Consider the following 24,586-nt stretch of genomic DNA (forward strand, 5'->3'; position numbering starts at 1 on the left):
CTTAAAGTAGACTGAGCTTATTTATTTTTAATTAAGCACCTCCACCCATTTAAAGAAACGTCATTATCTGAATGGGGGAAGAAAATGTTTTAAAAAATATTTACTTTAGTGTATAATATATTTATAATTGTTTCCAGTATCATTCAAAGGTTTAGGGACAGTTTATAAAAAAAAAATACTTTTATAAAGCAAAGTATTAATGGCTGCTGCTAAATTCAGCCTTGCCATTTGCACTGTCACAAGGTCACCAGCAAGACCTTCCTGCACATTTCTAGCAGCTCAAGCTCTACTCTGTGTCTGTATTGTGTATGTCTGTTGTATGTAATGTAAAATATTTCCATTCTCACGTTCAAAAGAAACATTTACTGTCTCTTAGTAAATACATTGGCATTCCTTATCAAACACAAAACAATATTCACCAAAGTTTAGTTACTGTATCCCAAAGTATGTAATCAGACAATCACACTTTTGTCTACAGTTTGTGAGGACAGGGATTGTACTTGAAACGTGTATTTTGAGATGTTAACTATTTTAATTTAATGTCTGATTTGCACAAACCTCATAGGATAAATCTGTCTTCATATTTAGTCATATTAAAAGCCCTACAATTCAGCATTCCTACTGTACCGCACTTCCAATACTAAACATATAGGTGTAAAATAAAGGTGCAGAGAATGAAAAACACATTAATATCCAACACAGGATAACTATAAGAATACATACTATCATATAATTTAAAACAGGCCAGATTCACATTTTGTCATTTATCTTTTTGCTTTTTACTTCCAGTTGAAAGTCAACCCTAGATGTACAAAATTTCTTAGAATTGATTAATTAGTACAAAAATCCTATTAATCATAAAATAGTACATACATGAGGCGACTTTGGCTTGTTTGAGTTTCCTTTGTGAGTGTAAAAAGTGAGTGTGATGTACATTTCTTTAAAATATAATTAAATTTTCTCAGCTCCACCAATTATGTGCTTTGATTATTATTACCACTTTGTGTTTTTATATATGATTGTAAACTTCCACTTAAACCACAGATGGTTTTTTGACATAGGTATCATTGAACCTTGATAAAAGGTAATCCATTGAATTAATAGGAGGATATTTATCGGATCCATCGCAGCATGAGATCATGGCTTCATCATCAGGGTGGACAAAGAAAGCCAAAGACTGGCGTGTGCTGGAGTCTCCTGCAGGGGGCAGCAACACCCTGTGAGCCTGAGGGGTCAATAATAGAGAAGAGTTAAACAAGCATTTGCCAGTGCAATAGACTGCATTAGTGCATGAATATTTTTCCCATAGGGAAAGTCTTGAACCAAACCAACCTTCTTCTGCGGCAGACAATAACACATTATGGTAAATATCCTCTTAATTTTTTTCTGTACTTAATCTTGTGACCTATTGCCAAGGGGTATATTAAATTGGCCATCAATTATGTTGGGTACACTATGGTTTGCAATATTTTATGATTTTATTTCAAATAAATATTACAATTTGAGATTAACCTGATAAAGAAAATAACATTAGTTGGGCCAGACAAGGCCTGCCGTTGTAATTATGAATTAAATATATATTGAGGGAGACCGACTCGATTCCTTTATTCATGGTGTTTCATGGGAGTGAACATTTTCTTCTGCAGAGCTCTATTTGTGTCATTTTCTGCACAGCATCATGGGTAATGTAGTTTTCCACCAAGAATTCCACTGTTAAACACAATTGTTTTAAAAATAAGTAATAAAGTGAATACGCTAAAGATGACTTCAACAAAAGCATAAACCATTAATTAACTCACAACAGGTCTGTCTTTAAAGGTAGGCTAGGCACTTTTTTATTAACACTTTTTATTATACAGTTTAAAACCTGTACCTGTACCACAGGGCTCTGTATAAGGTCCACATTTATTCACTATTTATATAAACAATATGGGTCAAAATCTGTTAAATGCTAATCTTCTGCTAATCTTTTATGCTGATGATATATATATATATATATATATATATATATATATATATATATATATATATATAAATATACAATATATATATATATATATATATATATATATATATATATATATATACACACATATATACAGTACCAGTCAAAAGTTTGGAAACGTACTATTTTTAATGTTTTTAAAAGAAGTCTCTTATGCTCATCAAGCCTGCAGTTAAAAAAAACAGTAATATTATGAAATATTATTACAATTTAAAATAATGGTTCTCTTTTTTAATATACTTTAAAATGTCATTTATTTTTGTGATGCAAAGCTGAATTTTCATCAGCAAGTACTCCAGTCTTTGGTGTCTTATGATCCTTCAGAAATCATTCTAATATGCTGATTTATGATCAATGTTGGAAACAGTTGTGCTGCTTAATATTTTTTTTAGAACCTGAGATACTTTTTTCAGGATTATTTGATGAATAAAAAGTTAAAAAGAACTGTATTTATTTAGAATAGAAATCTTTTGTAACAATATACACTACCGTTCAAAAGTTTGGGAACAATAACTATTTTTTTTTAAGAAATTACTTTAATTCAACAAGGATGCGTTAAATTAATAAAAGGTGATGGTAACGATTTATATTGTTAGAAATGTTTTTATTTTGAATAAATGCTGTTTTTATGAATAAATGCTGTTAACGTTTTACTCATCAATGAATCCTGAAAAAAGTATTCCAAAAAAATATATTAAACAGCACAACTGTTTCCGGGCCATTCCACCGAATGGGTGACATTTGCTTGTTGTAACTCTTAAAAATTAAACTTAATTTTTTTATTTTTTTCAACACTGAATCTAATACTCAAATATTTACCTATTCAAAATGTGTATTGGTCAATCTCAGGCTACTTTATTTAATTTTTTACAAGGTTTCTAAGCAGAAGATGGATGCATGTTTTCACAGTCCTGTTACCGAAACTCATGTGACATTTAAAAAGCATGTTTAAAAGCATGTCAATTATTCCTTTGTTTTCCCCACAAGAAAGTGTTTATTTTAAAGATATTGTTGGTTATATATTCAAATAACTGATATTTGTGACAAAAAATCACTATATTAAGGCAAGGTGTATTTTAATAAAAAACACAAAGCCATTTTTTCATTTTAAAGAAGACCGAAGCCTCAAGTTTATAATTTTTTTTTATAATTTAATTTATTAAACAATTGTATAAATGATGGACCAAACAAAACTGATAAAAAAAGTGGTTTAACTTAATTTTTTTAGAAAATAAATAAATAATAGTAACAGGAATGAACACTTGGTAACAGGAATGAACTATTTCATAACAGGAATGAGGAACAGGTAACAGGAATGAGTGTCCATATGTGTGTGCACGAGAGAGAGTGTACATGACTGTGTGTGCATTAGATTTCTATGTTGAAGTGATGTACTATATGCTAGTAGTACTTCACAGCAAATGAGGTGGAAAGAGAAATAATATTTACAGTATTAAATCATCAAAACAGAGGACTCTACTCACTCCTGTTACGTTAACTCACTCCTGTTATTTTTTCATATAAGTAACAGGACTGAAAGTAACAGGATTGAGTTTTTAAGCAAAAAGTTCTCAAATACATGACATATGGCCACATAGCATACATGCTAATAGCATGAGGACACTGAGCAAATTCTAGTAACTTAACAAATGTTAATATCTTTAAAATAAACAAATACATTCTAAGAAATTATTTAGGTAACAGGATAGTATGTTGAGATTGACCTTCTCAGTCATAGTTACAATTTCATCAAATATACAGAAATTAAAATAAGAGGACTAACTTATGATCTTCCCATTGCCTTTAGAAGATCAAGATGATGCAACTTCCTGTTGAAAATGTGTCTTGTGGAATATTCCAAGTTTTTCAGAGGGGGGGATGTGTTAGGGTAACAGGACTGAGTGAAAACCCGGGGACATGACTAAAATGTGTATTTTATCTAAAATATTAGATAAAATATTTTTTTCTCATAAAAACAAACAAACATTTTAAATACATTGGATATAAAGTCACACAACAATCCCCAAAACTTAAGATTTCTGAAGGATTTTAATCATTATATTTCATGGCAAAGTTTAGAGACAGAGAGTGGGGACATGCAGAAAATGCTATTTTTTTGTGTTCTATGTAGTTTTTATTAATGTTTTTAATTATAAATTTTATAATTTGTAGTTAGCTTAATATGCAGGACATTTTGCTTAATAATAAAATGTGTTTTAGAGTTAATTTTCATGCAATTTTTTACATATGATGTTCTGGGGACATAAATGTCACCCATTCGGTGGAATGGCTCTTCCATCATTGATAATAACTGAGTATCAAATCATCATATTAGAATGATTTCTGAAGGATCATAAGACACCAAAGACTGGAGTACTTGCTGATGAAAATTCAGCTTTGCATCACAAAAATAAATTACATTTTAAAATATATTAAAAAAGAGAAACATTATTTTAAATTGTAATAATATTTCATAATTATTACCGTTTTTTTTTTTGTTTTTTGTTTTTTTTAACTGCAGGCTTGATGAGAATAAGAGACTTCTTTCAAAAACATTAAAAATAGTAATGTTTCCAAACTTTTGACTGGTACTGTATATATATATATATATATAGAAATGGACTTCCATAAACCCTTTTAGAGTAGTCTGGGTTCAAACATTACGACCACGCAAAATGAAGTATTCACGTGACTGGAAAGAAAGCGGGGCTTAGTTTTTTTCACTGATCAAGTGTTTTTCTGAAAACAATACGCGGTCCGCCATGGAGCTTCATGAGAAATTGTGCTGTGAATTCGATACATGCTTTGAAGCTTCAGTGTCATATGTAACATCACTAATTCATAGGTTACAGTCAAAAATCAATTTCCCTATGGAGAAAATGATTTTTTTTTTAATGAGTGAGTTTTTTACTTCCGGAACCCAACTGTTGCACTCTATTAAATGAAATGCCTTATAAAGTAAAGAAACTTACCGCAGACACGTACACATCGCTGGTCCACCTTTGCATCAGGTCTGCTATGTTAACCAGAACTGTTCCAGGAATGCTTGGGGGGGCCGAAACGTATTCACCAGCCCTGTTCAGCACCTGGAGAAAACACAGACATGCAGAGCCAAACATGCTGTCACATGCATCCGTAATGATGGAGGACAACATTAAACATGGTAAAAAAAAAAATTAAAAAAAAACCTATATTGGTGTTCACCTGCAGTCCACTCTCTGTGCTTTGGAAGAGCAGAGTGATGCTCCCATAATCCGAGTGTTCACCACAGCGCAGCTGATTCTCCTTCACACATGTGCTGTTCACCGGAGGGTAGTACAGAGACCGGAGTGTGGTTGCATTCACAGCACCTTAGAACAAACCACAGCATAAAGGTGTTTATGAGCCATTGGCTCACTGGGAGGAAGAAGTAGTGCATACTTATACTTACTTCCAATATGCTTATGTGCGTTGTGGAAGACTTCTGGTTCCAGATCCAACCCAAGAGCCATCAGTCGGAGCACCCGGAGAGAGAGATCCTTACAGCGCAGGAAAAATGATACATGGACATCTCGAAAATCATCTACTCCTCCTTCTGAAGGCCAATCCTGAGCACATGGAGAGTAGATGATTATAAAGTTTACAATCACGAACATTAGGGATATATTTTCTTAATGTTAACGCTAAATATATTTGTCCCTTCCATTTTTTTTATTTTTTTTTTTATTACCATCATGTTGTCCCTTAGGGGATTAATATGAAACAAACCCACAAAACCAAGGCTGCATCCGAAATTGTATACTCCCCTACAATATGGTGACAAGAGTAGTATGTCCAAATTCACAGTACTCATAAAAGAGTAAAAAAAAGCTACCTGGACCACATATGGACCCTTTACTATCTCATGAGGCCATTGGAGAGGATTAGTGAATGGTAGTAAAGTGACTGGTAGGTCACATGACAATCACAAGATGGCCAATGTAGTACCTTCAGATTACATTTATACAACACACATTCAAACTATACAGATCATACATTTCTAGAGGTTGCAAAAAAAAAACAAAAAAAAAAGTACATCCCAATCCGTGTACTTATGCACTATTCAATGCCGTTTTGTAGTATAACTATAGTGTGAGTAGTGTGTTCACACCCAATGATGCACTTAATTTTTTTGCTGTTTAAATAACACATATTTTAGAAGAAATTACTCAAAAGACCGTTGCAAATTCCCTTGGTGGTATAGGAATATTATATAATATTATAATAAGTAAAAAGAAGGCCATCTGAGTTAAATAATTGATCTACCAAAACAATATTATTTCGAAACCAACTTTCAAAGAAAATATTTTTTGTTTAAAAATAATGTCCTTATTAGGCTATTCCTGATAAAGTATTGGTGTGGTGAAAAGTTGTGTTTGTAAATTAAGCTCCATGCTAGAAAAGCTTGACGATGAAATGCAGAAATTTTCACAGGTATTTTGTTAATATCAAAATTGGAAACAAGGAAGAAATTTATGCCACCCAGACTAGATAAAATATGGAGGGGAATATGTTGGACACTTCATGCACTCAACTGTCCCAGCTTTAATTTCACAGGGGAGAGGGACTATCAGACTCCGGCAGAAATTGACAAAACAACCTTATAAAATGTATTTTCACGGCTGAGTACATAGTGTGTAGTAGTGCATCATTTGGGACTCAACTTAAAGAGATAGTTCGCCCAAAAATTAAAATTCTTCCATAATTTACTCACCCTTAAGTTGTTCCAAACCTTACCTGCATGTGCATGAATTTATTTCCTCTGCTGAACACAAAAGAAGATATTTCGAAGAACATGAGTAACCAGTAGCCTAGATGGACCCATTGACTTCCATAGTATGGAAAAAATACTTTCCAGTATAATGAATGAATTTTCATTTTTGTGTGAACTATCCCTTTAAGTATGGGCTAACGTTTCGGACACCGCCCACTTCTTAAAAAAACACAGCTTTTGTTGAACTTTTGACTCGAAAAATGTATAATTATAACCCATAGATGAGTACTAGTACTATTGTCAGCGTCATGCTAATGTTAAATCTTTGGGAGACAGAAAGAAGAAGAGATGAGAAGAAATTGGTATTTACGTTATCCGCACTCAAAGTTGTTATATTATACGCCTCCTTCAGATCACCGGGACGGCGATGATTCAGACTGTGAAATGACAGGATTTAGAACCATTAAAATGTTTGTCCATCATTCTTGAGTTTTACAGTAATGCTTCATGTAACGTTAGATAATGTCCTGCCTTTCATTTTCTACCGAAACCCAGCCATGGTTCTCATTACATGAGAAACTTCCCCTGCTGAAAGGCTTCTTCATGTCTTCTGGTAAACAGAAGAACTTCTTTGAAACATGCATGACTTTTTCCACCTAAATAAAGTGAACAGAGAAATAATAGACAGCCCACTAACAATAGCCCTCAAGTAACAAAGTACAAAAAAAAAAACAAACACACACACACAAACCTCGTCCTGATTTATGCCCGTGTTTTTCAGATAAACAAACCCCACCTCGGTAAAGGCCTTTCTCAATTCTTTACTTAACTTTTCCAAGTTAGCAACCGATACATTGGCCTTTCCCAGTTCGTAGACACTGAAATCCAACACAGGTAACTCCATTCTTTCCCCTTGAGACAACAAAACTTCTATTAAAATTCTTTCCAAAATCCGTCAGAAATGTGGCAGGGATCTTCGCTTCTATGATCAATGCAGCGCAGTCCGTTATTGAACAGTTGTTGAGCAGGGCTGCCAACTCTCACGCATTGAGCGTTACACTTTTCACACGCTCTCACGCCACACATCCATTTTCTCACGCACAGAAAAAATGCGGAGCAAAGGGGTACTTTTAATATTAAACTAATTCTCAGCTCTTAGATTCCGTCAATTTTATTACGAAATTCAGACAAAAATACATTTGGCGTTTGTAAATGTGACGTGACAGATCGCTGAGCGCCTCAGTTCAAGTGCACGTGAACCGATCATCTGTTAGTTTTTTATTTAAAGATACAGTACAACTTACCGAAAGTATACATAATATCGACCACTCGTGGATTTTTCAACCACTGAAAGAGGTCAATATATAACAGCAGGAGAACAATTGTCACATAACGTTACATTTACCTCAGGAAAGCCATTTAATGGCCATGTTAATTGAATAGAAAAAATAGCTAGAGTGGAGATTTTGCTGAGCACTATATTACATATTTATTATATTTTTACTTATGCCATTAAATAATTGTTATTATAACAAAAACTGCATTATATTTAATTTGTTATTTTTAACCTTTAATAATACCAGCAGATTAGGCCTTCTATGTTTACAGCATTAGGTGAGATTATTTTTTTAAATAAAATTTAAAATAAACATGTATCCAAATGAGTCAATATTGAATCAAAATCGGAATCAAATCACAAGAATGGAATTGAAATCTTGAAATTTTTGTCAAGCAATAAAAACTGTATAGCCTACTACCAGTCATTGTACAATGTAAACATTGTAACATGTTGTCACTAAACTTCATAAAATTCTATTTAGTTACCAAATGTTTTTTGGTAACTAAATACCAAATCTACTGTAGTATGCAGTACAATGCACGTTAAATAGCTTATCCAATGGGAAAAAGATTCAAGAATGATTTCAGAAAGATGTGTGATCTAAAATAATTTATGCAATATTAATCATATTGGTTACATACCCTATGTATGGCATTTTGCACTATTGAAAAAGAATGCTTAAAAAAAAATTCCTGTTGATGTTCTGCCTCAAATCTTATATTTTTACTCACTAAATTTAGCAAACAATGGAATCTTAATGATTTTGAATGCAAGCTATGCACAATAATAATTTTCAAATTTATAGTGTCAGTGGCAAATTCAAATTTATAGTGTCAGGCTGAAAACCAACTTTTAAGGAAAATATGGGGTCTAAACCATGGAAATACAAATATATGAAAAATAGTAACAAGAAAAAACACCACTTTATTTTATGAAAAAAAAAAAAAAAAAAGATAAAACAAATTGGTCTTGATTGTAAAATCCTTTATCCAAACATATTTTCTCATTTGGACTCACGACTCGAATAAATCTATTGACCAGAGAAACTTGAAGGACGACAAGCACAAACACATTTCAAGGTTTCATTTTAAAGTCCATTTCTTTCATGTTTTCTTTCCAAATTTGCCCTTTTTGTCCTTATTTTTCTTCATCTTCTTGCCTTGCCATTGTTCTTTCTGGTTCAAGCTGCTTTCCTGTTTTCTTTTTTTATCACTGAGGGGGAAAAAACAGAAAGATAAAGTTCATAGCAGTTCATGATCCCAGACAAAATCTCCTTAACCCGAGCTCCATATATCTTTTCTTACCTTTTTATGCTCACAATAGCTGTATGTTCGGCTTTTTTCAACACTTGGTCCCATTCCTCGTCATCTCCTCGGATCATGTACCTTCATAAAAAAAATCAGATAAGACAAGAGGGGTCAACACAGCCATATGAGCGGAATTTTTTTTTTTCCATTTCCAAATTCAATACCATTCCAGACTCAACTTTCCAAAACCTTGGTCGATTTTTTAAATAGTTTCAACATAAGTGGTTCATACAACATTATATTTGGTATATAGTACAGCCATCTGTTAATATTTTTATTGTTTTTTTTCGTTGGTTTTCTTAAAAAAAAAAAACATGCAAAAGAACCAAAAACGCTTTATAACCTGCATATATTCACCTCTGACACACGACTCTGTTACTGTAAATGTGGTTTGATGTTCAAAAGTTCAAAAGAGACTTGCTTATGGTAAAGACAAACAGTTTTGTGTAATGAAAATGTGTTTGACAATCACTAAAGCATCACATGAAAACACTGCTTGTATGATACATTTATTTTTAGAAATTCTTATAGTTTAGAAAATTAAATAGGCGCAAAAGTCTGGAAACACTTTTTTCTCTCTCTAATTCTTTTTTCCATATTTATCCAGACCTGAAAATGACAAATCAAATTCCATACTTTTCCACACTGTGTAAGAACCCTAAATAAAAAGACCAGTTTAAATAAATATAGTTTGGACTGCATTAGAAGTACTCACTCTGAAAGATTCATGTCTTTGATCTTCTCCATGTCAGTTTTGTGTTTCTCCTGGAATTCTTTGACTGCATCATTCTAAGGGACAAAATAATATTTTAATATGATAACTTCACTTGTTACAAAAAAGTATTTTTTTCTAATAAAAACTGTTCTTTTGAACTCGCTATTCCTCAAAGAATCCTGAGTACGGTTTTCAACAGAAAATAATAAATGTTTCTTGAGCATCAAATCATCATATTAAAATGATTTCTGAAGGATCATGTGACTGAAGACTGGAGTAATGATGCTGAAAATTCAGCTTTGCGTCACATGTATACATTTTAAAATATATTAAAATAGAAAAGGTATTTTAAATGGTCAAATATTTTGTTTTACCCAGCAAAAAATAAGCATTTGCAAGCATACGAGACCTCTTTCAAATACATTTTAAATAATCTTACGATTCTTATTTTATTTATTTATTTATTTATTTATTCATTCGGGACAGTGCACATTAATGAACAATCTAACATTTCTGTACAGACTGTAAATGAGCCAGGTTATAGCATAAATGCTAATTTTCACCTGATTCTTATTTTTTAGATCATTAAATAATAATCTAGAGTCTCATACCAGATCTTCATTTAGCGTCTGCGCAGTTGGTTCCATGCTTATGTCTTTGGTGGCCACCATCTCTGCTTCAACTGCTTTCTCCTGAAGAGTGTTGAAGAACTGCAGAAAATATAGAATCAAACATTAACTACACACTGAAACATTACAGAAGAGTACATCCATGCAGTTTAATTCTCTCTCTGAAAAGAAGGTTCGGTTCTAATTCTTCTACGCTGTTTTAGTCAGTGTGTGTGTAAGACTTGAGAAATTAGAAAATGCCGGGCAGTCTGGTTGAGGAACGACCACTCCCAGAGAAGACAAAGGACCTTTTGGGAAATTAACATTTGAACTCTCTCTTGTGAAGTTAGCATCACCATTTGAGACGCAAGTCTCACCTCAGAATACATCTCTTTCCCTCTTCCCCCACTCCCTCTCTCTCTCATGCTGAGATCACCTGAAATTCACCCAAAAATCTATATGGTTTAAATGTGAATTATTATCATATAGTTTTATACATGTTTGGTATCATTTGAAATGTCTCAGTGCGACTGGTACAAAGGTCTCATTCCCAAAGAAGTAAACCAAAAGGCAATAAGGTATTTAAGAGTTTAGAGATAACTCGCACACAGAGGAGGGTGTGTCTTCCAGGCAAACGGCATTCTGCTCTCAAAGGTGTAAACTCAATGCAAATTCCCATTGTTAGCAAATGTTTCCATGTAAATCAACTTCTGTCCCCAGTACGTCTGGGACGGTGATTAATGCTAATTCCCGATTTGTAGCTCAAATTAGCCTGTGATGCTGAGAGTGGCCGAGACTCTTTGCGTTGTGTATTTTCTAATGTCAGGTTCGCATCTTCTCTCTTTATTCCAGAGCATTTGATGTTGTGTATTTATTATCTTTGAACTGATTGTGAAATTGGCATGATACATTTACCTGACATAATAAATTGTTACATCTGATTTTATTCTGACGGACTCTGCAATTGTTTTCCCAAGTAGATTAAATGGGTTTGTATGTTCCTGCAAGTTTTGCGTCAGATTAGTGACTAATCTAAGTAAAAGCATCACTTTTAATGATGCTCAGATATCATTAAAACCTTTTCTCATTTATGGAGTCAGATGAAATAAGGTAATACATATGAGAAAATGTATTTCATTTAATCTTGTTGTGTTGCGGAAAAGGAAAGACAGTAACACGCCCTTTAGTCGGGCTTACATGTGTACGCAGGGGTGCAAACACATGTATGGTCAAAAAAGAGAGAGGTAATCAAAGCCCTCGTCCCGCGGCAAATATCCAGACACTACATTGCCACCATCCCCAACCCACCCCTATAGGCACATAGAGTCAAATGACATTTAGAAAAACTATCTTGCACTTCTTCTTGCTTTACTGCTACTTCCTGAAAACAATTTCACCTGATGATTTGAATAGCTCTTTTTGTAAAGAATTAATAATTCTAGGATGATTGGGGTAATTGTGTAGGGTAGGCCTAGTGCATCTGCATAGAAACTAATAAACAAAATACAAATATAAATACAATAAAACACAAATACACGAGAAATAAAGCAGTGCTTTATGTTTTTCAGGTAAATTAACTGTATTAAGTATTAATACAGTTTATCTTTTGACAAAACGTGATTTTTCTCTCTCTCTTTTGTTGTTTGATTAACTTTGGTGACACAAACAGCTGCAGGTATATTGGGTGCTGTCCCTTTAAGACGAATGCACGTATCTAATACCGGTATGACACGCATCCGTTTTATTTTGACTGCGTTTACGGGGAAACTCGTTGAGACGGACACTGGCTTATTTTTTCGTGCACATGTCTGTTCAAACACAAATAGATAAGAAAGAAAAGGTAATTTGGTGTTCACGAACTTCACGTGCTGTCTGCAACTGCGTGGCTCTGTGCGCCGACAGACCGTCTACATTTGGATGTTAAACATAATAGCCTATATATAGCCTGATACAGCAAAGACAACGTCGGCAGTATTGACGGCAAAATAGGCTACAGAATATTTCGTTCTGTATGCCTATTGACGGGCAATATTTGAAAATCGATAATTATGCCTATTTTTTAAATTACAATTATATATGCATTTGTCAAAAAAAAACGAGAGACTTTCAAGCATCAAAATGTTATTTATTAATATGTATTTGCGCCTTCTATTTTGTCTGAAAACTTCCAACACTCTTGCGTGTCGCGTGAAAAATAGGCGTCGGTTGCGGTTCTATTTCTAGCACGCGGTTTCGGCACTCGAGAAGTGTTTGTGTCACGCAGGCATTGTGCTCTAACACAAGCTCTAACCAGTTAACATGAGAGCCGACATAAAAACGGACACGCCACGCAGAGAGAAATGTGATGCAGTGGCAGATCCAGAGTGAGACAGAAACACTAGCGGTTCACGCTTGCGCACATACTGCTGGTTTGGCGCGAGGTGTTCTGATTCGCTTATTTACTTGTTGGTGGACGCAATCCAGATTTACTGTTGGTTAAATTATAATCAGACCCTCTCAACCCCCCCTCCCCCTCCCCCTCCTCCTCCTTAAAAAAAAACTCTTCGGATCTGCACGATTCACACAAGTCACCCAAACTGACGTGAAAAAAAGCGGGAGGCGCCGAAAAGCGCGCTGTTTGCACCCCTGTGTACGAGAGACGAGGAGAGAGGGCTTGTTTGGTCTCACGTCTCACCTGCACTATTTTACGGATGACCCGGTTGAACAGGCCCATAAGCTGAGAAGCGGGCAGATCAATCGCCTTCTCCAGCTCATCTACACTCTTGTGCTGAAGCCCAATTCCCAACAGTAGAGCCTGAAGAAAGTACACAAATATCATTTACAATTATGTTATTTACATAATTTACATATACAGTAGTGGCCAAAAGTATGAAGCCACTAAAAGGACATGGTGATTTAAAAAACATGAAATTGGAGGAAAAAATATATTTCAGTGCTTTCCCAGAGAAACTTTGCGTTCGCTTGCAAAACTTTTTTGTTCTTGGTGAGCGAAAGCAAAGTTTCTTGACATCATTTTTCCTTCCATCAACTTTTTTTCCCTTCATGTCCCTTTAGGGGCTCTGTACAAAAGTGATGTCTGGAAGGAACATTTGTTTTTAATGACCCTACAAGTTTGATTAAACCATCAATATATATATATATATATATATATATATATATATATATATATATATATATATATATATATATATATATATATATATATATATATTATTTGGAAAACTAAAGCTACAGGTTTTTTTTTATATGCAAAAAAGAAAGAAAATGCATAGAAACAGAAAGTAGTACACATTGACTATAACATAATCAGTTATTAATATTTTGTTGGACAGCCGGGCCAAAAATTGTCTGCATAATTTGACATATTTCAGTGCGTTATCACAAATAAAATAGCTGACTCCAAGCACAACTACGCAATATGCCTATATAAATATATTATATATATAAAATATAAAATATTATTCTACTACTATTATTATTAATATAAAAAAAAAGCATAAATAAAAATATATTTGTATCTTTAATACCTAGTAAAATCACATAGGCTATTCTTAAAAATACATTTTGACTTAAAGGAAATTCTTATACTTGGACTTAAACCTTAAAAGCACACATAGCTGACTTACAGACTGGGCAACAGAAAGCCCGATGTTTCCCAACTGTTTGAGGAAATACATGCGTGCAATAACAGGGATCATGTCCATGATGAGGTGATAGTCCACCATGTTTCTTGAATACATCTCCAAACGCTTCAGGTCGTATGGAGTGAATGTGGCAGCGAGCTCAGCACTGCTGAGAGCTGAAGAGACACAGACGCATGAAAGGTTATCTTTACCCAACACACACATACAGCATTTAGTCTGATGAGGCGGCAGATGCGGGCCTGTACCTGGTGGGCTGTCATCCTTAGCGCTCTTGTTCTGCAGGATGTTGAGGGCCAGGGTCGGGTTAAACGTGCTGAACTGGAAGGACAGCAGGGAGAGGAACCTCCGCCGGAAATCTGTCCAACACAAGAAAGAATAGTGAGAATTATATATATTATTACACAGCTTTATGGAATAATTGACTCTGATTGGTCAAATGCAGCATTATTCTGAGAGATTGTGCATTCTCACCTTTCCAGAAAGCAGAGAGCCACTGGTTCTGCTCTGTTGACTCCTCAGCGTTGAGCTCCTTCAGCATAATGCAGGAGTGCTCTCCCGTCAGGTCGTTCTACAGGCCACAGTATAAGCAGAATGCAAGTTACAAAAAGAAAAACAGCCCTGACAATACAAAAACGAAACAAAATGCGGCATGCTTACCGGAGTCTGTCTTAAATAAACAGGAACAAATCCACCCTTCTTCCAAAATCTGGATGAGAAAGCAAGCAGAGAGATTAAGGAGTTAAGAACATGTTTTGTAATAGTATACCAGTGCAAATATCACTGTAAAATCTGCTTGTATAAAGCGTCTCACTTGAGTAGTTGAGGAGTGAGGCCGTAAGAGACTCCCAGGTAGTCCAGGCTCTCGGCTCTCCTCTCGTTCAGCTTCAACAGCAGCGGCGGCAGGTCTTTCCTGGGAGACACCACTTCTTCCAGAAGACTGACAGCCTGAACATGGACATGAAGGAAAAATATACACATACTTACTAGGGGTGGTTAATCTGTCTGATTTCCCGATTCGATTCGATTACGATTATTGAAGTCCCGATTCGATTACAGTCGATTTTCGATTATTAACGATTTTCGATTAGCGATTATTGATTTTCCAGTTCACAACAGTAAACAAAAATACACTAAGTGATTGCAGTATTAAAAAAAGTCAGCTGCTGAATTACTTAACTCTTTTATTGAGTAACAACTCAAAGCACTTTCTGTGTCGTGTAGTTATAACTTCAGAATTATTTGTATGTAGCTTATGTTCTGTAGAACACAGAAATGAATACATCACATTGTGTTGTGACTCATCAAGTTGAACCAAACTAGCTTTTAATACAATGTTGGTATGAGCCACCACAGTATATTACAAATATAAAAAATAACACAAAGTGAAAATAAAGTGGCATTTTGGCGTTAATATTGAAACGACAGTTACCATGGTGAATACACAATACTAACAAGAACTGTTAATGAAACACAATACTAACAAGAACTGTTAATGAAACATGGAAACTGCTCCTGGGTAGGGTTGCACCAGCCGTTCGTAAGTTCTTTCTTAAATTGGAACGTAAAGTCCACACTAGAGGCTTAGTAACTACTAGCTAGTTTGTAACTAACTCTGTACTTTATTCCGTTGCACCATTTGTTCGTAAGGCAGAACGTAGCTAGTAGGTCGTAAGCTCTCCGTAAAGTAATTCGTAGTCGCATAATATGACGTTTAGCCTCGGTTATCCAATAGCAGCCTTCAAACACGTGAGCAGATGTTGTGTTGAAATGCTGTGAATTTCAGTTTATCCTTCATTCTTTTGCCTCACGTTACTAACGGTAAAAATAAGTTTCCATTAAATACGATACTTGATCATGAATAGCATAAGTGTTTTTATATGTAACATTCAGAAACTTTATTTGAAATGAAATGAATAAGGATCAATAAATAAATATTGATACAAAAAGCATAAGAAATTACGTTTATTGACTATGACTGATAGGCTATTTGACATGCACACCATGGACCGATGCACACAGCGACATGCTGTTTAGGATGGGTTTGTGTTAAAGATAGCCTCTAACAAAGTAATCTTTTCACATAATGTTCTCTCTCTTAAAATGTAAGCGAGTGTAAATGTCTGCATTATATATGTATTAAGAATTGAAGTCTGTCAGGTAAAAGAATAGCTTATTGATGCAGTTCAGTGTGTTTGATATTTTATTCCAGCCGTTACTCCTGATCGGAGGCTGCCGTAAATATTTAGTTTAAACGTAGAGTTACGCTTCAACTAAGTTTAATGGTGCAACGCAAAAATATTTAGAAGTGCGTAAGTCGTAACTTAGTGTCCATTTACGTCAAAACTAGGCTAAGTTATAACTTACGCACAGCTGGTGCAACCGGCCCCTGGTGAATAGAATGAAAATCATGCCTGCATGCAAATCCTTCTCAGCTAACACACGACGTACCAGTAACGTGATTTATTGGTATTTTACTTTTATTTCATGACTTACTAATTTACAACGAACAACGTTGCATGCTCGTAGTTTCCTTTGCACTTTGCACTATACAGTGAAGCGATACACGGCGCGCCCCTCCGCATTTGCGCGTGCAATTGAAGAGTGTGCGCTACGAGTACAGTATAACGGCTGACAGGACAGGAACGTCCGTTTTTCTGAGGTGAAATACTTTTTATTTCAGCGTACACATACGTCACTGCCTGGTAGTTCCTATACTGTGCTGGGTTTTCTGAAGTAGTTGTGATTCGCCTCTCATAACATAACATGCTCTAAATGCACGCAGAGTGGATTTTTTTTTTTATTTTTTTTTTTATAAAAAATCGATTTTTGAAAATTTGATAATCGATTCATACTCGTCCATAACATACTCGCGATTAATCAATAATCGATTTTTTTCACCACCCCTAATACTTACATTAGGTGATGCATTATTTTAAGGTGAAGTTGCTACATGTACTTACTATAGTAATAACAGTAAATTATGCATACTTACAAGTAACTAACCCTAAACCAAGCCTCTATAATATATAACTCTATAATAAGTACATGTAGTTCATTAATATTACTCAGTACTTATCTGAGTAAGTACAATGTAACTACCTCACCTTAAAATAAAGTGTAACCTTACATTATTCTTATCTATCACAGCTTTGGGTTCAGATAATATGCTACTTTATCAGTGAAGTGACATTTACTGGACCCTACATGGACCAATATATAACAATGCAGCAATGTGCCACACAGACTTCATGAAGATTTTTGAGTGATGATGCAAACAGAGCATTACCTCACTGCTCAAAGATGTGATAGCGCTGGCCGGTGTCTGTTCTTGCTCCTCCAACAGAGGAAACTGGCCCTCATAATACTGTTCCAGAAGCTGGAGAGCACGGCTGCCGTAACCCATCTACAGACGGCACAATCACATAACTGCTCAAACAAGGCAATAATCAAGCAACTTCTATATGCAAGCTATATAACAGAGACTGAGGGGAAAATAAAGTCATTTACCCCCTGATAATCAGGGTTCACTGCGATACGGACAATCCTGCCTCCAGAGAGGCCTCCGAAATCAGGGTCTTGAAACTAAAAGCACAAGAGCATCAGAATAATTCTCTGAAACATTTATTTGACAGTATGGCATAAATAAATCTATATACACTATTTTTCATAAGTTTGTGGTCAGTAGGAATTTTTTATGTTATATGTTTTAAAAAGAAGTCTCTTATGCTCACCAAGGCTGCATTTATTTGATCAAAATACAGTAAAAACAGTAAAATTCTGAACTATTTTTACAATTTGAATAATGTAACTTATTCTTGTGAATTTTCAGCATCATTACTCCAGTCTTCAGTGTCACATGATCCTTCAGAAATCATTCTAATATGATTATTCGCTAGGGTGACCAGATGAGATTGGCTAAAATTCGGGATGGGGGGGGTGGTGGTGGGGGGGGGGGTGTTGTTTGGGGAGGTTTTGGGGTAGTCCTACTATGATATTAGACTACATAGCCTATAATAAAATGAATTTTCAAACCTGAAACAAACATATTTTTATTCAAAGATCAACAGTCTGTCATTAATAATTAGTCTGCCACAAAAAAACAACATTAAAATCATGAACAAATGTACAAAATCCAAAAAAAAAAAAAAAGACTGTTGTAACAGTGTGTAAATCAGACATTTCAGGCTATAGTCTAACGCTAATAAGCCTTATGCCAAAATTATTATTATGAAGAAATTGTCGGTCATTAAATAAAATAAATAAATAATTGTGTAGATGATTTGCTTTGTGTAACTCAACATCAGACATTAGGCCGAAGTTTTTTTTTGCACATAGTGCCGCGACCAATCAATCACTCCTTTACGACTGGCTGCCTGCTGCACATTCACTGTACTCGCGGCTGCGACAACTCGCGCTCGCTTATCAATGCATTTTAATTCGCGCCTACGGTATCTTTGTAGAACTTTGTAGAAAAAAAAAAAAGATGCTGCAGCCAATGAGCAGCCGGCGGGGGCTGGCTGCAGGACGACTTAACCTCCACGGACAGTTTTTAATGTTTTATCAGACAATAACTACTCAAGAATTTGCTTTAGTATAATTTTCGGGACAATTAGGGCCGGATTCGGGATTCGGGACAACAGCTTAGATTTCGGGACGTCTGGTCACCCTATTATTCGCTGCTCAAGAAACATTTTCAATCATTATCAATGTTGAAAAAAGATGTGCTGCTTAATATTTTTTGTGGAAACCATGATCCTTTTTTTGCATTTATTTGAAACAGAGATCTTTTATAACATAATAAATGTCTTTACTGTCATTTTTGATCAATTCAATGTGTTTTTGCTGAATAAAAGTATTAATTATACTAAATTAAGAATTAAAGTATTTAAAAAAAAATACCTTAATTGTCCCAAACTGGTGAACTGTAGTGTAGCTTCATTTTAAATTGGGATTTGTTACCTGTTCCGAAACAGTCCAGGGAATGAGATCACCTGAAGCTTTCTTCCCTCTGGACAAACTGGTGAGGATGGATTGGCGTGAGATCTCTCCTTCCAGACACACCTGAAATTACAGTTCTTTCATTAACAACATAATTCAACTCAGATTTAGCAGTCCTGGAATTGAGTATCTTTGGCCGTACCTGCACAACTGCTAAGACCTCTGGGAGTGAACTCTGTGTGGGAGGAACAGGGGGCAGCAGGCAGAAGAGATGGTGAGCAGGAGCATCCGAGAGCAACTGAAGGTCATTGGGTGAATTCTGAGGAGGGAGAGGAGATCGACTTAAAATTGTTTTGCTGTTTAGAGTTTGTGACATTATGTAATGCTCTAATTCAGTGGTTCCCAACCAAGATGACGAAAAAAATATTAAAGGGATCATGACATAAAAATTTGCCTTCATATTTTGACATGTGTTTGTACCATTAAAACATCCTACAAGTTTCATAGCTTAAAATATCCTGCTCATTTCCTATGCAAAGACCTCAGCCAATCATAACAGCGGACATTTACTGACAAGCCTTAAAGGAGCAGCGCCTTAAAAACAGATTATTTCAGACAGAGTGAAAGTTGAAACGAATTTTTCCTCTTATACATGTTTGTTTGTTTTTGTTTTAAATACTTTATTACCAGTATAAGTTAACATCAAGGAACATAATCAAATTATAAAGGATCCATGTCATGACCCCTTTAATAAATTGTTATTTATGCATTTATTAATATTAATAATAAATTGTTTATATCCAAATAGTATTTCATTTATTGTCAAACGCTTAAATAAAAAAAAGAATCAAATTGTAAACTGAAATGTAATTCTTATATAATGATATAATACAATCAAATACTAAATAATAAAACAAAACTACAAAAAGAATATCAGGGAGCCTTTAAAAATTGTGTAGGGACAATGAGAGGCATTTGAGGCAAAAAGATTGAGAACCACTGTTCTAATAACCAAGATATTAATTTACCTTGTAATGTGATGCTACGTAAAGTGCCATGAGGCGCTGAAGGAAAGTCTCAGAAGCTTTGTGATAACAAAACAACGTGTCTCGATTCACATAATAACTGAAATATGGGGTTAAAGAAATCAAATGTATAGAGAGAGGAGTAAATCTAAGGTACATGAGAGATGTTATTTTGAGAAATCAGGCATGTTTTTACAAATCTGGTGATGATGATGATGATGGTAAAAAAAATCATGTGAAAGACAGGCAGGCGGCCCACATTAGAGAACGATTAAAATTCTGATAAAACGTCAAAAAGATAATAAAAAGTTATGACAGTCAAACCAACAAGATAAAAAGTCATAATTATGACAACAAATTTAGACTTTTCATAAATTTTGACTTATTATTTTTACCAAAGCATGTTTTTGTTTCTTGTGTGGCAGTATTGGGTTACCATACTAGTATAATGTTAGCATGAACATAAAAATCCAGTGCTGAATGTAGAAGTCTCGTTTGACTTTCAGAGGATACAGGTCGCACGTCTGGGGTAAAGGGCAGCCGGAAATGATGCGCGGCACACTCAGACAGTCCAAGCACAGCAGTTCATTCAACCATTTCTCCACATGGTCCCCCTGGCCATAGCGGATAGACTCGTGGAGGGTGACCTCATGAAGGCTTCGTGCTGCAGAGCGCATTTACACATTAAACACATCATCAGTCAGGGGGAAAAAAAAGTTATTCTTTTTTTCATGTCTTGAATTCTTGTGTCAAGTGAAGAGATATAGAGTGCAACAGTGGGTTCCAGAAGTAAAACTCCATTCATTTTCTCCATAGCGAAATTGCTTTTTAATGGTAACTTATAATCCTTAAAAGACAAATATACTGTGAGCTCTGAGGTTGTTAATCGACGATATTTGCTTCTGTTGAAGCCATCAGCCTGCATTATTTCAAATAATCATGTTAAACATTGGAATTCATAGCGAAAAACTAAAATTACCCATGATGCTGTAGAGAAAATTCCACCAATCAGAGTCACGACAAGAAAAACGTTTCTTAAAAACTGAAAAGCTTGAGTTGAGTTAATTATGCAGGTCATTCCCATAGACAGTAAAAGAAATGGACACAGCGACCCCATTGGATTCAACGGAGAAAAGTGAAGTCACTTAGAAGCTCTCACTTCCTGATGGTCGAGCGTACTGCGCAGACTCAAACTGAGCTTGACGACGTAGATGTGACGTGAGCAACCCGTCTGTCTTCTAGTAGCTGTGCCATGAGAAATCTGAATCATTCCCTTACGAATCTTGCAGAGACGGAGAGTGTGAGTAGGAGGTGTCCATGAGCTAGGAGCAGGAGAAACTTTTGCTAGGTATTCTGATTAATTACTTTGTCATTTTGCCTCCACGTCCCCCCGATTGCCCGCGAGCTTCTCCTCCTGTCCTTACGGTAATCTCTCTACTGTGCGACAGAGAGTCGCGTGATGATGACGCAATCGTTAGCCTATTTTTACAAAAACTGCTTCTACGGGGCCATAACGTAAGATACAAGGTAATGGAGCCTTTTATACATTTTCGTGTTTCTTTAGAAATAAAGAATGGACAAATGGAGTCTTTAAACGCCTCAGATGTAAAGTTATTCACTGTCAAAGTGACGCCAAAATGAATGGGAGTCAATGGAATGCTAACAGCAGGTGATGGTCTGCTAATCAATGGCGGCCCCCGGGGAAGCTTCAGTTTACGGCTGATGGATTACACCCTTGGTCATTCCACCAACAGGAAACGGTCAGGTTAAAGCTCCGCCCACTTTAGCTCTTTTTAGCTCCCATCAAGCACTGTGAATGCCGTAATAAAGTCGGTCTCCTACGTTCTCAAAATACTTAAATATTTGCGTGTATATATAATCAAAAATTTTAAATGTAGTATTTTATATTTAACTATCGTTCGCAATGCTTCATGGGATTGTGGTTATTTCCTAGACTGGGTAAACCCAGCCTGATCTACCGCCGATTTGATTTCGCCCTGCAGCTCAGGTTGGAAACATGTACATTTATCTCTGCCGCTTCCTTTACAAATTTGCGGGAACCAATCACAAACTGGCTTATCCACCTGGCACGCTATTGGCGGGTTTAATCCAATCCAATTCCAGAGCCGTTACGGCTCTGTCCAATTCCTTTTAACCTCTTGACGATGCTCAACGGCTTCTTTTTAGCAAACAACTCGCTCGATTGGGTGTAAATACCACTAACTTTCATGTTTTTAATTTTTTGCATAACCTGCAAAAATCGCTTGATTCCATTGCTGCTTCTGCAAACCGCTGATCAACACGTTTGGTTACACATTTCCTGCCTGGACTTTTCGCGTAGCTCTGCAAAGTACGTCACCCGGATCGTTGGTCTGATTGGTTGAAGGACTATCCAATGGCGTACAGAGTCATTTGAACTATGCCCGTTGATCACACCTCTTGTGCGGTAGAAAATACAGAGCAGACTCCCCAAAGTAATGTACAATCTTAAAAGATTGAGCTTGGTCTGGTGATAGTCAGACTAGTTATTTCCCTCAATAAAGCCTCAGAAAATATTTTGTACCTTTGTATTTTTGTCTGATTTTCAAATACTTTTTTGCTTTGAATTAAATTTTGTAACGTTATGAATCACCTCGTATGTGGTTTACTCGTTGGTTCATGGCTTTTTAAAATCCCTATAGGAGAAATGAATGGAAAAGGATGCTTCCAGAACACAACACCGCTGAAAAAGCGGGCAGGCACTGTTTCACTCCATTACATTTCAAAAGCAAAAGGACGTTAGCGGATACCTGCTGCCAGTCTGGCTGTGCTGGTGTTTCTGTTCTCAGCCGAGAGGTTCTGCTGGCTGTCTGCACTCTGCTGTCTCAACTGCTGAATGAGCTTCAGAGACAGAGAGCGACCCGTGCCCTCATAGCTGCATGTGGACATGACGATTACTGCACTGATAATTTGGCATTGTAAAAAGATGAAAATGTAGCAGCTCTTCAAATACTGACCCATTGATGGTAGATGCCATAAACACAAGGTACGGCCCAAGTAGCTTCTTCACTAAAGGCAGTGGGATAGCAGCAGCCTCGTCGATGACTAGCAGCTCGGCCTGGCCTAACTTCACCGCATCAGCAGGGTGAATGTACTGCACAACAAAACATCAATGATTATTATAGTTGTGAATGATGCAAAATACACCATGTGAACTTCTTGTTTCTTAACTTCCAAATATTCTAAAAACATACTAAAGGGGAATAAATTAATTCTAAACAAAGTCAATACCTGAGACTCCACTATTTAACAAATATTTGCAAGAAAAAAAATGAAAATTATGGAAAGGAAATGCAGAGATGGAAGTCGGTAAACCTGAATGGTCTGTCGATGTTCCCTGAAGATGTTCACACGAACCACAGCTTTGTTAAACTCTGGGTTCAAAGATTGGATTATTTCATAGTCCATATGTTCCTAAAATTAAAACAAACAAAAAATCTGGTTTGACGTAGTTCCCTCAGATGTATGCATAAATGTCTGATTTATATTCTCCTAACATGTTACTTATAAGAATTTATTTGAATAATTACACATTTTAGCAAATACTAAAGAAATGATCAGGGTTTAAATTGTTAGACTGACCAGGGTTATTATAGTTAACAAACTATTTAATTTTTTTTTTAATAAAATATATAATATAAAAATAAAATGTAAAAACCAAGGCAACCATTTACATTTATTTTACTTAAACAACTAAAACTGAAATAAAAATGAATAAAAACTATATAGACATTAAAAAGTTATACAAATTACCAAAAAAAAAAAAATAGCTAAAACTATCTAAATTTAAATGAATATATCCACAGAATCGACATGACATAAGGAATCCATAGACATCAAGATCACGATTCTGACAAAAATTCAAGTTATTTTTCAGATCTCATGACCTGTAGGTGGCAGCGTGGCACTGTTCTTAAATTTGGCATCAACCCTCTGATCATGGTTCCGATGAAGCCCACCAAGTTTCGATTCGATTCTATAATAGTTTCTTTATTGATCAAAGTTTTGCCAAGATAAAGCCTCTGAACCAATGTAAGATATTGAATGTGATCAGCATGATGAGAGGAATCAGGTGTATTTCTAGATCAAAGGGTTCAAAAGTTCAAAATGTTTCAAATGAGAATTTTTGAACTGGTGATGGCGCTATAGAGTTGTCCCAGAAACCCCAAAGTTGGTCATTTTCCTACTTAGGGTTCATAGGGCTGCCACAGACTCCCATTCAGGAGGAATGTTA

At 35.5% G+C, this 24,586-nt stretch overlaps 2 protein-coding genes across 3 annotated transcripts in view; both read right to left on the reverse strand.

The window, feature by feature from the left end:
* On the reverse strand, positions 1-7,993 carry LOC308694616 (uncharacterized protein). Of its 2 annotated transcripts, none has more exons than XM_081372229.1 (7): positions 7,489-7,993; positions 7,269-7,393; positions 7,108-7,174; positions 5,436-5,592; positions 5,210-5,355; positions 4,978-5,091; positions 1-1,225 (listed from the first exon to the last, which is right to left on the reverse strand). In XM_081372229.1, the coding sequence occupies exons 1-7, from the start codon at positions 7,639-7,641 to the stop codon at positions 1,034-1,036; spliced, it is 954 nt and encodes a 317-aa protein (XP_081228355.1). In that variant the 5' UTR covers positions 7,642-7,993; the 3' UTR covers positions 1-1,033. The 2 variants fall into 2 exon arrangements, with proteins under 2 accessions (XP_081228355.1, XP_081228356.1); XM_081372230.1 differs by having other exon boundaries at positions 7,563-7,795.
* The window catches only part of nat10 (N-acetyltransferase 10), a 25,127-nt gene continuing 8,410 nt past the window's right edge, over positions 7,870-24,586 (reverse strand). The window contains exons 11-29 of the mRNA XM_081372227.1: positions 23,668-23,766; positions 23,310-23,446; positions 23,103-23,227; positions 20,827-20,977; positions 20,317-20,413; positions 19,491-19,607; positions 19,310-19,411; positions 17,858-17,932; positions 17,637-17,753; positions 15,162-15,295; positions 15,008-15,056; positions 14,822-14,918; positions 14,596-14,706; positions 14,333-14,505; positions 13,381-13,500; positions 10,710-10,808; positions 10,099-10,172; positions 9,381-9,461; positions 7,870-9,288 (exon numbers count right to left, since the gene is read on the reverse strand). Coding sequence (XP_081228353.1) covers positions 9,180-9,288; positions 9,381-9,461; positions 10,099-10,172; positions 10,710-10,808; positions 13,381-13,500; positions 14,333-14,505; positions 14,596-14,706; positions 14,822-14,918; positions 15,008-15,056; positions 15,162-15,295; positions 17,637-17,753; positions 17,858-17,932; positions 19,310-19,411; positions 19,491-19,607; positions 20,317-20,413; positions 20,827-20,977; positions 23,103-23,227; positions 23,310-23,446; positions 23,668-23,766 — 2,067 coding nt within the window. The 3' untranslated portion in view covers positions 7,870-9,179. The remainder of the gene's footprint in view (positions 9,289-9,380; positions 9,462-10,098; positions 10,173-10,709; positions 10,809-13,380; positions 13,501-14,332; positions 14,506-14,595; positions 14,707-14,821; positions 14,919-15,007; positions 15,057-15,161; positions 15,296-17,636; positions 17,754-17,857; positions 17,933-19,309; positions 19,412-19,490; positions 19,608-20,316; positions 20,414-20,826; positions 20,978-23,102; positions 23,228-23,309; positions 23,447-23,667; positions 23,767-24,586) is intronic.

Source organism: Scardinius erythrophthalmus (assembly GCF_964197995.2).
Source record: "Scardinius erythrophthalmus genome assembly, chromosome: 8".
Lineage (NCBI taxonomy): Eukaryota > Metazoa > Chordata > Actinopteri > Cypriniformes > Leuciscidae > Scardinius > Scardinius erythrophthalmus.

Bases quoted from the DNA above. Each gene is read 5' to 3' on its own strand.
- LOC308694616 (XM_081372229.1), bottom strand. From the start codon at position 7,641: ATGGAGTTACCTGTGTTGGATTTCAGTGTCTACGAACTGGGAAAGGCC. The intron at 7,394-7,488 runs GTTTGTGTGTGT...CACTTTATTTAG, and splicing joins CGGGCATAAATCAGGACGAG to GTGGAAAAAGTCATGCATGT. The intron at 1,226-4,977 runs GTAAGTTTCTTT...TTGACCCCTCAG, and splicing joins GCGATGTGTACGTGTCTGCG to GCTCACAGGGTGTTGCTGCC.